The 15955-nt window shown below is 53.3% G+C and overlaps 1 protein-coding gene across 1 annotated transcript in view; it reads right to left on the reverse strand.

The window, feature by feature from the left end:
• The window catches only part of KMT2C (lysine (K)-specific methyltransferase 2C), a 118880-nt gene extending 104025 nt beyond the window's left edge, over positions 1-14855 (reverse strand). The window contains exon 1 of the mRNA XM_012733869.1: positions 14788-14855. Within this exon, the coding sequence (XP_012589323.1) occupies positions 14788-14833 (46 nt within the window). The 5' untranslated portion in view covers positions 14834-14855. The remainder of the gene's footprint in view (positions 1-14787) is intronic.
• Between the last annotated feature and the right edge of the window lie 1100 nt (positions 14856-15955).

Below are 15955 nucleotides of genomic sequence, written 5' to 3' on the forward strand. Positions count from 1 at the left end.
TTCCACACCATGACTGTCCAGCCCCCCCCCAAACCCCCTCCAGAACCGTTACAATTCTCTGAGTTCTTCCTTTCAGTTCCAACCTTCAGGAAATGGGATGTGGGGGGTCCCAGTGCCAGCCGCTCTTAAACCTGCCTTCCTAAAGGTGGCCAGGTTCCCCAGCTGTCCCCCCACACCATCCTCCAGGGTCGCCAAGGACACCACCACCTTGCGTGTGTAGCACATGGGAGACAGAATGGAGACCATGGGCAGGGGAACCCCAACACCTGTCACCCCTCGGACCCACTATGCAGCCTGCGGCCATTCATCTCAGCCTCACACACACCGGAACAGGAAAGAATATCCCTCCTGTGGGGCCTCCTGGGCCAGTCTAGGCAGCAGGGCTGGTGGGTTTGGTTGTCTGTTCTTTAAGGAGTGGGGGGTCTTCTGGTTAAGAGGGGACAGGGCAGCTGTGAAGTGAGTATAATGACTGAGCCCAACTTCCCCAGTGGCCCACGTGGGTGTGGGTCAGGGAGCCTATGGGCCACCAGAGTCAGACAGGAATTAGAGTCCCCTCACAGCCTAGCCCAAGTCTTCAAAGACTCTTCCAAGTGCCACCTGGACTCGAAGCCTGAGCCCAGTGACACAAGAGAATGGCTCTGAGCCTGGACTTGGCTGCCCACAGCTCACTTCTGAATGCTGGACACCACCCCTGCTCCCCGGAGCTACGAGCCTGGCGCTCCCCCACTCAACTGTGTGCAGCCACACGCTGTGGAGGTAGAGGGGAGACACTGTCCTGCAGCTGAGGACGCCCGTGACCCGATGTCCTGGTGCAGCTCCCCCTTCTCTCCGGCTAAACCGGAACACAGGCCCACTGCACTGAGCCAGAAGACGGCGCCCACCTGTGTGCACTCTGCCCCCCGGGAGAGCCTGGGCACGGCGTACCCAGCTTTCTGGCAGCCCCTACGCACTCTCAAATCTTGGGGCGCATTGGCAAACGGGGTGCAGCAGCAGGTCAAATCCAACCCCTGCCCTCGCAGTGCCACACCACCTGTGCCGGCTCTTAGGCAGCCTAGAGAGGTGGTTCATGTCAGAAAACATTTTAAATTAGTAACAAAGGTTGCCTGCCAAGTTCGTAAAAATCGAAGGTGTGGAACCAAGTGCCTACCGTGAAGCCCCCTTGGGGTCAACATGTGGGCCTCCAAGCGGTGGGCCCCCGCCTCAAGCAGCAGCGGCGTGGCAAATGCCACGTCCACACTCACGCCCACGGCCTACCCATGTCACTTCCCCGCCTAGCTGGTTTCCAGCCCTTGCCGTCAGATCCCGCACCATCAAATCATGTTATGGGAAGTCACAGCAATAAAGAGACCATTTATTTAGTGCCTCCTGGCTCTGTGGGGGAGTTAATAAATCGTCCCTACAGAATGATATCCCACTCAACAAAGTTCGGAGATGCGCCACATCGGAGCCAGGATAGCTACAGCGAGGAGCCTGAGGGTCAGGACACCAGGCGCTGGGGGAGTTAGGGGCAGATGGGGAGTGGAGCTTAGAGAGGCTTCAGAAAGCACCAGAAGTCCAGCTAATATGGACACACAGATGTACATCTAGCAGTTTTCTTTCTCACTTAATTCTTCACTTAAAAAATGTATCACCTGGGTCCTCCCTGGTGGCGCAACGTTTTGAAGCGCAGCCTATGAAGCTATCCACGGCCACTACAACATGAGCTTGATCCCCTGCCAGGGAGTGACCCACATGATGTGGCAGACCTCTCCTGACTCGCTCACTGCTCCCCTCAGCAGTGCATTGCAGTCAATCCTCTTGTTCTGCTTCCCACTCTCTTTCTGATGAATCTTGTCATCCCCTGTATCTCTGGCCTGTACCCAGTTCTTGCATGCATAAATAAGCCAAAAATCTCAAAATACATATATATGTATACACACATGTATATATATCCTCATTTAGATGATAAACTGACATACAGCAGTTAAACAACAATCCCAAGATGACACAGGACAGCCACACGTGAAAGAATGAAACTAGATGACACTCTCGGCCACACACAAAATGATTTTAATGGACCGAAGGCCTGGATGTTAGACGGCAAGCCAGGAAACACTCAAGAAGGAACACTGGCAGTGCACTCCTTGACGTCAGCCTGCAGGGGTGTCTGAGCCTGGACCCCAACGGCAAGGGGAGAAGCAGCAAGCGGGACTACCTCAACCCAGAGCTTCTCGCGGCAAAGGAAAGCGCTGAACATCTGAGAAAGCGGCCAAACTACTGACGGGAGAAGACATCTGCACGTATACACCCAACAAGGGGTGAACACTGAAACTACGTCAAGAACGCACAAAACCCAACAATGAAAACACGATCTTGTTTGAAAGTGAACAGAAGATCTGATTAGACTTTCCCAGAATGAGCCCCAGGTGGCCAACGGGCAAGTGAAAGGCACCGCCCGTCAGGGAACCAAATCAGAGCAGGCTGGCGGCGCCTCACGCCTGGCAGGCGGCTGTTTTCAGAAGGGCAGGAGCGCCGCGGGGCCGGGGTGTGCGCAGGGCCTGCAGGCTGCAGGCGGGCTCGGGAAGGAGAGCCGCCACAGACCAGCATACAGACTCAAACCCACAATTCCACGAAGTTCTCCCACTTCTGGCTATTTATCCAAAACATACAAACACACTGAATCCAAAAGAAAGGTGCACTCCATTTTACGGTCACGTTACTTACAACAGCCAAGAAATGCAAACAAACTCAGCGCCAATCAATGACCAGTGGGTCAGCAGGCTACACAGACACCACGAGCGCCATCGGCTACCAGCAAGGCAGAGCCCTGCCCTCGGCGACAGGCCGGCCGCGCCAGGGGCTATTTCACGCAATGGCACAAACCAGACGGGGGAGCCAGAGACTATGATTTCACTTGAATGTCATATAAACCGACCACAAAGACGCAGATGATCTAAGTAAAAAAATAAACAAACAAACATTCGGACAGTGAAACGAATGAGCAGTCACCAAAAGCGAAGGGAGACGGAAGGGCAGCGCGGGGCGCGAGCGGTGCGGGCCGGCCTGGCAGGACCAGCTGCAGCGCGCAGCTCGGCGCCAGCCCGCACGGCGCAAGGCCACCCTGGCAGGAAGCGGCAGGGCTCAGGCGCGGCGCAGCCGGCCGCTCTGTCGGCCACCACGCACGGAGGCCCCACGTGCCCGGCTCGGGCTCTGATGAAGAACTCAGAGTGGAAGAGAAATGCTGACAGTGCCAGCGGGCCGTGACTGAAGCATCGCTGGCCGCACGGGAGACAAAAACTGAAAACAGTAGAGTTTTCCTCTTTTATTTTTTCCAGCACAACCGGTACGATTTCCGAAGGACGTCTGCTTCAAGTCAAGCCCACGGGAATGAAGCACTCGGATTGCGGGCAATGACGAGATCAGTTTCCTCCTCATTCTCTGAAAGGGGCATGTGTCCCACAAACACATCATGACCCCAGTGCCACGGTCCCCCACGGCAGCCTGTCCTTAATGATTTCCACAAATCACTACTGCTGCTCGCTGCGTGGAGGTGCTGGCGGGAGCAGTCCGGCTCCATGCTGGCCGTCCGATCCAGACCTTGCAGCAAACCCGGCTGCCAGCACGCGCCCGGGCCAGGGCGCCAGGCTCGGTGCACAGCGCGTCTGCGCAACTGTTTCAGCTGGACAACCACATCCAGCCTGCTGCTGCATTTTACAGGCAGGTGCAAGGCAGAGAGCGCACTGTGCAGAGCGAGCCACCTGGCCTTTTCTGATACTCTTTAATGGAATTGTTGATCTTTGCGTCGTGTGTATTTTTACTTTACTCGCCTTAAACTACTATTTAGAGAAGGCTCTGCAGAGGAGTCCGATGCCCCCACTGGGCAGTGTGCCCTTCAAGAGCAGGCACTATCTCTGCCCCCCAGCCCGAGCCTTCACAAAGCCCAGTGAGGCTCAACCCCCGCTTAACGGACTGACATGCTACGTGACAAACAACAAGCAGGTAATTCTTTGTCCATTTACACAAGAAGACTTACAGCGTGCACAGAACACTGGGCATGCGGGTCTGCCCCGGCGTTCGTGTCCCAGCGCCCAGGCGGCCGCATGGCACTCGTCGGCAGCTAAGTAATGCCCGTGGCCGTCTCGGACTCCTGGTCCCTCAGGGCACCACAGTGTCCCTGTGACACTCCCTACACCTGAGGATAGAATCAAACAGCCTAGGGGTGCAGATGATCACCCCCTCTCACTCCAGACAGGAGCCAAGCCCCACAGTCGGGTCTCCGGGGCCCAGCAGTGTCCACTAAACCCGAGCTGTCCTCTGCACGCTAAGCGCAGGCCGCAACACACTCCCCAGGGGACACCCGGCACCTCACTACCGACACTTGGGTCACTGAACTACCTCACACTGGCACGGCTCCCCCAGGGCTGGTGGAGACGAACATGTAAACACTAGAAAGCGAGGCAGACACTGGACACCCATTTCTCTGGGAGTCAACACTTTCACAGCCCATTTACTGACTTCACCTTTACCCCCAGATCCATAAACTTTTCACAAATATTTATCACCATGATCATTTTTATGTGATTTCTTAAAAATGTAGGTACAGAAGGCAGCGTCCAATACTTAGCTAGAGCCAAAAAAAAAAAAACCCACAGTTGTTAACTAAAATAGCAATTTTAATAACGTGCTTTAATAAAATGTCTCTGGTGCTTTATTTACTTATTAAAAGTAGTTCCTTTGGTTTTTCTAAATGACTTTCTAAAGAATTTTTTAATGGCTACTCTGTCTTGCTATTAATGAAAGAAACGAAAGGAAAATCTATTAATTCCAACACACTGTCACCAAGTGATAAAGCTATCAATCTTGTGAGCATTAGCTCTATTTAGGTCTAAAAAGTCAAAGCGAATAATACAGAAAGAATAAACCAACACCTTTCCGGCCACGCTCAGAGCCGGCGCGTGACCCACTGCCCGGCCCAGCCGCAGCCCCCGGGGCTGACACGAGCCGGTCAGTTTGTCCAGGCACAGACCACACTTGGGCCAGGACGAGGGGATCTGTCCCCCGACGTGCAGCAAGCCACACTAGCACGCACTCAGTGCTGCTGTCGGCTCCTGGGGGCCCAAGTCTCAGGGCGGGTGGGGGACACTCTGGGCCCGGGCACTGCCTGCACCCACTGCGCTACCCAGGAAAGGGGCCTGTGAGGGCAGCACCAGGCAAGCCCTGACCCAGCAGAGATGCGCTCCCAGGCAGCAGGCTGTGAGGGCCGAGGGGTCCCGGGGCACGGACAGCGGCTGGGCCGAGAATGCTGGCCAGGGGCCCTGGGCACAAGGAGGCTCCGGAACCTAAGCTGTTCCTGCAGAGTGAACGCCGCAGGGGAGAAGATGCTGAGGGCAAACCAGCTTCAGAACCGAAAGCAAGAGGAGCTGCGCGAAGACACAACAGTCACCTCGAGAGAGCACTGGTCCGAGGAAGGTGCCAGGGGAACCAAGTGGGCGGAAGCGCGGGCGGGAGAGGCAGGAACCCCGACGGAGGGGCAGGCTGCAGGCCTGCCTGGAGCAAAGTCACAAAGCAAAGAAAGTTCAACCCTAGCAGCACTGGGAACCTACCTAGCCACTGTGGCCTGAGCTGGATCCCCGGTCAGGGAGTGGCCCCAGCGTGCAGCAGACCTCTCCTGTCTCCCCCGACCCCTCAGCAGTGGGTTTCAGTAGCACAACGAGACTGACTGAGGCCGACAACCTGGCTGACCCCTGGACGGGGCAGTGCGTGACCATAAGCTTCCCTCACTCACGGAGCTGAGCTCCATTTGTTTTTAATAAAACGATGCGAGCTGGAAGAATAGAATAAATAGATATCAAATTTCACACTTACCCACGGGGACAAAAGGCCATACATCCCGTTAAGTGCCCAGGAAATATTTACATAAACTAACCACATATCGGGGTGCAAAGGCACGACAGAGCACCTGCTCCCACTAATCACAAACCAGGTGTCTTAGAACAGCTCTCTCATTGAGCACAAGTAAGACAGTGGAGTGAAACGTTTCAGAAGTGTGCAAGTCTTAAAAGAACCAAAACCTGAGAAATGGGCAGAAGCAATGATCAGGGAAGAGCAGTGAGGAAGGTGGGCCTGGCCTTCAGGCCCTTCCCGCAGGAAGTGGGTGTCAGCCTTGAGAGGCGCTTCTGCCCTGAGACAGATCCATGGTTGATTCAAGAAGTCCACTATCCACCCAAGGAGCTCAAGGAAAGCAGGCATCCCCGAGGGGCCAGCACCACCCCACACCCAAGACAGAAGCGAGAGCGGCGTGCTCAGCTGAGGGGTTCCGGTGACAGGGAAAACTATCAGGGAGGGAAGAGTCATCGACTTCCACAAGCTCACTGTCCGGGACACGGCACAGCTAAGCCGGCTCTCGGGGCAGACGGCAGTGCCTGGGCCCGGAGGGGCAGAGACTCGGGTGGGCTTAGCCACAGACTGGACGGGGCACGCTCGCACCCTGGAAGGCCAGTGCAGAACAAAGGCCAGCGAGACAGAGGGTGATAAACACAGAAGAGACGGTCAGTGGCAGCTCAGACAGGAGCCATCTAAGGACCTTCAACTGGAGAGAAGTCAGAAAGAATGGTAGAAAGTGTTATTGAAACATATAGCAGCCGAGCATGTTCCAAAAGCAACGGAGCCTTCAGACTCAAATTTCAAAATGTAAGCTGTGTACCAGGCCAACACAATATAACAAAGTCAGCCTTGGTAACAAACAGGAAACTCACACAAATCCCGGGAAATAGGAAAAGCTCTCAAACAAGTCATAAGCAGCAGCTGAAAACCATTTACAAAACAAGGGTAACAAAAACAGCTAATTCTAACCTAGGGAAAACACCTGAAATAGTGGTAAGGCGAAAGCCACACCAGCCTTTATGAAGTACTTTTTTCAGTTTAGTTATTAATGAAAATTATCCAGCCCGTAAGTTAGAAAGGACAGCCACAAAATTTCCTATAGATAACATCATACAAATGAGTCTGGCCAAAAAGTCAAATTTTTATATATTCCAAATGTACCACTAGAAAGCAATTTTTTTAAATATATCTTCTACATAGAGGGAAAACACCCCAAGCCAAACCCTACACACGCAGTGACTGCCACGTGTCCTAAGGAGCAGGTACACAGGGAGCCCTGGATCAAGCCCACCTGGATGCCGCGGAGGTGGCCCCTGGGTGCCCCACGGCACCGGGAGCACTGCAGCGAGAGTGCTGCTTGGTGCCAGGGCCGAGGGAGGAAGTCACACCACACCACTGCTACAGAAAAAGACCCTGCAGCGTCCTTGTGTTTCTGGATTGGATGTGCGGGACAAGATGAAAGATGAAAACGCCGCTCACGGTATCTTGTCGAGCAATGAAGTATTCGGCCAGCAACTAACAAAACACAGACACGATCGCTTTAGTGGCATTACTCGACACCGATGCACCAAGTGAAGGACGAGGGGCCAGGCTCATAGAGGGTGCGAGGGCCGACAAGGGCCCACAGAGGAACGCCGCTGACTGCCCCAAGGGGAGCAGCAGACCGAGCAGAGCCCCGGTTAGATCCCAGCAGAACTGTCTGGAAAATAACACGTTGATTCTCACATCGATGTGGAAGAGCAAAAGAAAATGAAGAGCAACGGCAGTCAGAAACAGAGAAGCTGCCAAGCTCACGCGACATTTCCACACAAGCCTGCTCGACCGGCCACAGCTGCTCTGAAGAGCTGAAAGCTGGAAAGGATCCAAAGGCCCCGCAACAAGCGAATGCTTGAAATAATGCCCTCGGCCACTGGAGGCTGGACTGGCACTGGAGCACGGCCGACCTCAGGTGCTCGGCGGAACGGAGGCGGCGGGTGCTGGTGTGACCAGCGGTACGACTTCATTTACATGGCGCTTTCCAGAAGTCGCAGAAGAACAAATCAGCGGCTGCCAGGGGCTGACTAGGAGGACATGTGACCTTAACGGTGTAATGCAAAGGAGTTTTGGTGATGGAACAAGCAAAATAAGCCCAACAAAGAAGTACCTCCCAGGGCTTTTAGCGAGAAGCTTTGCTTCCAGAATGGTCGTACTCGTTTTGAGGTATTAAAACACGATCAAACCTCATGTCTAGGCTTACAAGCACAACACCGTCGCTTTCAAAAAATTCTCTCTCCACAGGAGTGAGGGGGAGTGAATACTCCAGAGAGAAAAAGAAGAGGCAGCCTTAGAGAAAGGCTCAAGCAGCTGAGCAACAGTCTGCACAGGAGCAGTGAAGCGGCCCAGAGGCGAGGTAGTGACACCTGTCAGGAGTCTGTGAGCTCACCTGTCTCCAGTAGGACATGGAAAGAAAGAGCTAGTAGAAGTTTTCACTCACATTTTAGAGGAAGAATTTATGCGCCAAGGGTCATTTGGAACTTGGAAAAGTCTGCGACTGACAAACCAAGTCACAGATGTAACCAAAACTGTCAACTTGAGGGACAGAAGAGGACAGTCAGTTACCAGCTGCCGGGAATGAGTGAGTGAGGTGATGGGGAGAATCTGTCAGGGGACACAGTGACACCTACGCAGGCGAGTAAGCCCAGAGACCTGAGACCCATGGGGCAGAGACGTGCAGGCCCAGACAGGCCTCCATGTGGGGAGAGCATGACCATGTGAGGAGCCCCACCGGCTGCCAGGGCCCTCCAGCCGCGCACATGTGTATGTACAGTGAAGCACACTGCCCACAGATGTGTGCTCTTTTACTTTTAAAACGTATTCAATAAGATAAAAACTCTTATTATTTTTAAAAGAGCAAAATTGGTCAAATGTGCTGTCCAACGGCTTCTTTCCCCAAGTACCAAAAAGTCAGTAATGTGGGCAAAGGAAAACATAGAACATGTTTTTTTAATTCAAGGTGAGTCGCACTTAATAGCTGTTTTATTAAAAATGACAGCCAGTTGAAAATATTTAATTTCTATCTAAAAATTAACCAGCAAAACGTGTGAAACAAAGTAAAGCTGCGCAGATTAAAGCTGGTTGCAAAGGGCAATACTTTGAGGTGAGTCTCCTCCTACTGCTGACCACCAGCTGGCCGGTGGGTGCCCCAAGCAGCAGGAATAGCACCGGGGGCACCAGCCCATCCCCCAAAGCCCTGGGGCTCACCAAGGCTCCTCCACATCGCCAGTCCTAACTGCAGGCTCATCCCACACACGGAGGCCCTGAGACAATACCAAGCGTGTTTGGGTCCCAGCCAGGTCCCCATCCCATCAACCCGCCAAGCAGGAAACCCTGGGCCCTCCAGACCAGCCTGAGACCCAGGGAACAGAGTACGATGGCCCCAGTGGTGGCTCACGGAGCTGTGCGTCAAGCCCTATAGTTGCTGACCCATAAAATCCCACACGATGTTTTAGTTTCAAACAATTATGTTTTGGGGTGATATGCTATCCATCAATGCAGAACTGAAATTTTCTTTCTTAAATTTTTATTTTAACAAACTTCTAAATTACCACTGGAAAATCAAGGAAATAAAAATCAGAAAATAGCTGGACTGGAGATGAACAAAAATGACAGTCTATCAGAGCCTATGAGACACATCAAAAGCAGTACTAATCTAGGTGCACATAAAATAAAGTTTCACTGTGAAGCCTAGGGAACCTGAGGGGAGGCGGGGGAGGGCTGCGGGGGGCGCACCAGGGACCAGCAGCCATGGACAAAGCTGGGGCCCTGGCCGCAGACAGGTATGACAGCACATACCTGTAGCGGTCTGGGCCTATCTCCCCACCCCACCCCAGCAGATATGAAGATGTCGACCTACTTTACCTCAATAAACACACATAAATTCGTGTTTACAGGGATGTCTTCCGGCTCATCGCAGACTGCATGCATGTGCAGACATGTCTCTGCTCCACCGGCTCCCCACTCCAGGGCCCAAACTGTCCACGCTGCGACCACCTCAAGCACTGACTGTGGAAGGAGGGTCCGGCCCTAACGCAGGCATGACCCGATGTGACTGCTGCCCAAACCCAGCAAACACAACTCATCACGTGGCCCTCAAGAAGGCCAGGAACCACAAGGCCAGCATGTATCCAGGAGAGTCCAACCAGTAAGAGTCGGCCACGTGACCACTCCCACAGGCACACGCAACTGTAAAGCAAGACGCTGAAACCATCTTAAGGAACACCACGCGAACACAGTGCCAGCGCAAGACCAGCAGAGTGAGGCCAAACGCTCCCGCCCAAGGACGGGCCAGCACCAGCGCGCTGCTCTGCGAGCTGACCAGGACAGCGCCTGCTTTCCCCGGCGCGGGCGCCACCATTGTCAGCCCGGGCAGCAAAGGCCCGAGTGACACTTTCTGCCACCATGACATCATTAAATTTCCAGTCTCGGCAACAAAGGCACACACAGGGCTTTACACACACTAAACCGTACCAGCACCACTGTCCCATAACTGGGCCAGCAGGGAGCCAACGACAGAACTGTGCCGGAGCTCGGCCCGCAGCCCGCGCTTCATCAAGCCTGCTGACGGAACAGTCTCTGGTCTGTGTACGCCAACGAGCCACGAATGCTGAAAGTCCCCGCAGCACTAGCCCGTCAACTTCACACTAACAACCGACCAGAAGAGTCTACGAACAGTCCAAGGATCTGCCGGAGTCTGAGCATCAACTGAGGAATCGACCCGTGCTTGGGGAGAGGCGAGGTGGGAACGTGTTTTGAAACAGAACCGGGTGTCCTACAGCCCTCGGCAAGAGCGCACAGGGGCATGGTGGCGTGGCCGCGAGCAGTCTCCGAGGCCAGCACTGAACCCCGCGGCTGTGGCGGGCTGCAGATACACCCGAGACAACGCTGTGCTGCCACACAGACTGCTCCTTCACCTTAGATGGCCACTCACAATCACTGGCTCATCAACTGAGAAAAGAAAAGGCCGTACCTTAACTCACACATGTACATGACACAGATATGCTGGAAGTGACCGCAGTGCCCCAGCTGGACCCAGTGCTGGGCTGGAAGCCTGGCCTGCGACTGACAAATCACCCGAGAGGCAAATTCCAGGGGGGCACCACACATCTGTGGCTCGTAGCTGCTGAAGCACTACCATATTCTACGTGCTGACTAATTTAAGAAAGATCCCCCATGTTTCGAGCACACTCTGACCAAGGACTGTCTTTGTGATAAACTGTTAGGCCAGACGCCAGCCTCCCGCAGTTTCGGCAGAGCCTCCGTGACCAAGAGCAGGGAGACAGGCAAACCCTGGCCATCCCGCCCACCTACAAGGGGAGCGAGACAGAGCACAGAGGCAGCTGGGAGCAGAGCCAGGGCCAGATCGCGACTGGGCGCACTCACGGCACGGGTCAGCGCCCCTTAGAGGGCCAGCCCCTGATCATCACCCAAGGCTTATTTACAGCAGGTCCTTACCAGAGCCCAAGCCGCAGAGAAATGCAACGGCCAAAAACACACGAACAGGAATGAAGAATTCCTCCAAGGAGCTTCTTAGTAGACTACATATAACAGAAGAAAGACTGAGCTAGAACTGGTGGCGCTCAGACCACAGAAAACCAGATAAAGGAAAAACTGACCTACAGAGGAACAAACAGGATATTACATCTGCTGAGAAGCCAGCAGAAGACAGTAGTGCAGGAAACACCTACCTACCCTATGAGACCACCACTCCCTAACGCCAACACAAAGACAGCGCGTGGAGAGAACAAAACTGCAGACCACCGTCCCTCGGCCAAGTGGATCCTGGGCCCCCGCTGGCATTAAGCGCCGCACTGTGAGGCTGCCTCAGCCACCGCAGGGCCCGTTCGATCCCTGGCCAGGGAGTGACCCCCAGGGCGCAGCAGACCTCTCCTGTTCCCCGCTGGTCCCCTGTTCTGCTCCCCACTCGATCTCTGGGGAATCCCCACACCCCCGGCCTGTACCCCAGTTCTGTGTGCATAAGTAAATAAAATCTTTAAAAAAACAAACCGGATCCGGCAATGTACAGAGAAGGGTTATACAGCATGACCAAATAGGCTTGCTCCCAGGTATTCAAAGTTGGTCCAAAGTGGGAAAATCTATCAACTGTACTCTATCTGATCATCTTATCAATAGCTAATAGTCACCACCCATCTAATAAGCTAAAAGGGAAAAAAAAACCACATGATCTCATGAACAGAAAAGGCATCTGACAAATTCAGAACCATCGTGACAAAAACCCTCAGGAGTGAAGGGAAGCCGGCTCCACTTGATGGCGGTGGTGCCGCGGCCCCACGCAGCGACACACTTCACCGGGCGGAAACGCGTCCCGGTCATCAGGAGCGAGGCAGGACGCCCCTCCCAGCCCCTTTTGCCGCCACACGGGAGGGTCTAGCAAGGGGTTAGGGCCGGCAAGGGAATGCAGGTACAGTGGCTGGAAAAGAGAAGCTAGAATTGCCTTTGTCACAGATGCCAGCGGCGTAGGAAATCCCAAATACCCCACCAGAGCTCAGGCTGCAGGATACACGCTAACGACATACACACCGGCAGGAAACAAGTGGAATTTGAAATATTTTGAAAATATCACTACATCAACACCCCTCCAAAAAATGCCAACACTAGTATAAATCTAACAAAATATGGACCAAACCTATATGAGGCACACTATAAAATCTAATTAAATAAATCAAACATCCTAACAGCCTCGATTCCTATGTCTCATCTGCTTTTTCCTTAAAAAGAACAGGGAGTCCTTAGAGAAAAGCCACATGGTCACAAAAGTGAGCTTTTAAATGGGCCAGAAATTCATATTCCTATCTCAGGCAGGCAGAATTAAAGACGGCCCTGAACAATACTACTGCCAATCAGGCCACAAAACATCACAGATAAAGCAAAACTTGGCCTACAGAAGGGCAAATACGCATCAACATGGCATTTGCTGATGTGTGCTGAGCCCTGAGACATGATGAGACACAGAGGGCTGGCAAAGGGGCTGCCGCAGCCTTTCACTGGAGAAAGGGGGAGCCCGCCAAGGAAAAGTTGCCACTGTACCTGGCTAATCTCAGTCAGCCAAGTACAATTAAGTTTGTGAAGGCCTGACTGCATAATGATTCTCAAAAAAACATGGAATTTCTTTTCTCAAGGAACTAGCACCTCGTTAAAGCTGACCTTATTCATCAAGGAAGCGCAGAGACTAACAGCGGCCACCCCTCCAAAAGGGGGCAGCTGTCCCCACAGGAAGCTAACAAGCAAGCAGACTGACTCGGGAGCCCCCTGCTGCCCGTCCAGTGGCCACCAGGCCAGGGCCAGGGCCCTCGGAACAAGCAGGCTGGCGTGCCAGCGTCACGAGAGCAAGGCGCGGGGCAGGTAGGAGCCATCCGGTGCCCGCACCCCGAGACTCGCCGAGTTGCCAGCACCGTGCAGTCGACTCAAGTGAGCTTCCAGACTGACTACAAAGCTGTAAGACTCCTCTTTGCCGGGTGTTACCTGCAGGCTGACGGTTTTAATAACTGTTAGGCGTTCTTTACCATTTTTGTTACTATTCTCCTTATGTGTTCACCAAAAAAAGCTGGACAACGGTCTTTCCAAAGACAGAGGAAACTAACGCATCATTTTATTTATAAAAGCCAGAATGAAAAAACAGCTACGATCCATCTGCTCTCTCGGGGACAACAAGAAGCCAGCCCTAGGGCGGCTGTGCTAAAGCACACCGAGGGCGAAGGCCCTGGGGGAGAGGTGAGCAGCCCCTCGGCAAACCAGAGGAGGCGCTTGGCCGGCCTGCTCAGGCACTGCGGCCGCTCACTGCGGCCCTTCGCCGCAGCACGCCACCAGCAACCCAACTGCCTAGGAACAACGTGTTTCAAGCAGACAAGACAGCAGACGCGTGTGTGAGAAGGATACAGGCAGCGGACTTCTGAGCAGCAAGGAGTGGGTGCAGCCGGAGCCAGGGCGACGGGGACAGGACAGCGACCAGCCAGCCAGTCAAGGTCAGTCAGCGCAGCTGGGAGGTCAAGGCTGGGCCTCTGGATTTGACTTCCAGCCCACAGCAGGTTTCAGAGTGTATGGAGAGCAAGGGGCCAGCCTCGCCACTGTGGCGACAGGGCGGGTCCGCGCGGAGGGGGCCCGGCGAGCCCTGGAGTGACGCAATGGGAGACGTCAAGAGTGGCTGAACTGAGGCCACACCGTGACAGTAACCCAACTCGTTTCCCAACAGGCCCTGTATTTTCAGCCTGAACGACACATGACGTCACCGACTGTCAGGACCACAGAGAAGAGGCCTCAGGCCAGAACAACGTCTCCATGGATGAGGCCCTGGTTCGAGCTCCTCCCAGAGAGCTATGAGAGTGAAGAAGCAAGCCCAGGACAGCATGCTGGGGGAGGAGGCGCACCGCGACAGCCGGGAGGAGCCGGCCGGCGGTGGCAGCAGAGGTCCAGCAGGGCAAGGAGAGCCCGGTGCCTCCGCCAGGCTGCTGCTGCAGAACTGCAGGGCCCGGCCACCGCCCAGAGCCGCGACACTCCACCTCCCGACCACGCAGGAACGGCGCCTGCTTCCCTCTCCCCTGGCCACAAGCGACACCACAAACCAGATGCCCGGCGGACGCCCGGCGAGCCAGGAGCTATTCGGTTTAGCAGGAGCGTGTTTCCTCACACAGACAGAACAACGGCCTTCAACAAACGCCGGAATTAACCGCTCCAGTTTTAACTTAGCTTTAATAAAGTTATTTCTCTACAGATCTTAAATAATTTCTGCTAACTTAGAGCTGGGGAGAAGAACTTAGCATTTTACTTTATCACTACTTATCATTTCAGCAGACAACAAAAATTTCAGAACTCAGCAAATAGACAAATGCTAAGTATACAAATGGCAAACATGTTTTTTTGAAGTGCTGATACCTGTTTCCATAGCAGTGTCTGCTTCTGCTGTCTCCAGCCCATCCATACTGTCCTCATCTTCCACTGTAGTTTTTCCTCTACTTCGAGGCCTACAAAGAAATAAATAAATATAGTTAAACACTAAAGTTTAATGCTCAAGGCTCAGAATTATACTCACATAATGCAGAGCTTGGGCAGTTTTTCCTAAAATTAAAACTCACTCTAAAGCCAAGAACGCCACCTTCGTGCAGCACGCACACGCTTCTCAGTCAAATGGAGACAAACGGAATCAAAAACATATTGAATTCATCCAAAACAAACAGGAAAACAATTTAAAAGAAAGGAAAAAGGGACCGAGATGGAACAAAATGCAAAACAATGAGCAAGAAGATACAGTAACTTCAACTCATCTACGCTGAACAGCTTTAGTGTTGGGGCGCTAAACAATGCGAGTAAAAAGCAAAGATTATCAGGGCCTCCCTGGTGGCACAGAGGTTAAAGTCTCAGCTCTATCATGTGATCACCAGCCACTGCCACTTGAATTCAATCCCCGGCCAGGGAGGGACCCCCAGGGCGCAGCAGACCTCTCCTGATCCGCCTGCTGCTCCCCTCAGCAGTGTACTTTGCCGATCTGCCTGTTCTGCTCCCCGCTCTGTCTCTGGAGAAGCCTCCCACACACACACCCCGCACACACCTCTGGCTTACACCCCAGTTCTTGTATGCATAAAATCTTTTTTTAAAAAAAAGGCAAAGATGAACAGACTAAAACAGCCAGGGCCCAATGTGCCATCTGTAGCATATACACCTCAAATATAAAGACCCTTTTGGAATAAAAGAAGAAAAAAAGAAAGCTACAGGGACTATATTACTAGACAAAAGTTGCCTTGAAATAAAGAGCGTAAGACCTAAAGGTGGATACTCTGTCATGATGAAAAGTGTCAATTCATCAAGGAGACGTCACATGTCTGCACCAAACTTCCAAATTTCAAAGTACATAATGCAAGGAAATCATACTGGCAATTACTGGAAATGACTCAGGAAGTCACATCAGCACCCACAAACGTCAATAAAGACTGAGCAGCGTTAATGCGGACCGTGCGGGCCGGCGCAGAGCCCCGCAACAGAACCCCGACTCTTTCCAAGCGCATGCTCTGTGCTGCAGATGTGTGGCAAAGTTGAGTAAATCCAC

The sequence above is a fragment of the Condylura cristata genome, unplaced genomic scaffold, assembly GCF_000260355.1.
Source record: "Condylura cristata isolate star-nosed mole 26May11 unplaced genomic scaffold, ConCri1.0 scaffold00042, whole genome shotgun sequence".
Lineage (NCBI taxonomy): Eukaryota > Metazoa > Chordata > Mammalia > Eulipotyphla > Talpidae > Condylura > Condylura cristata.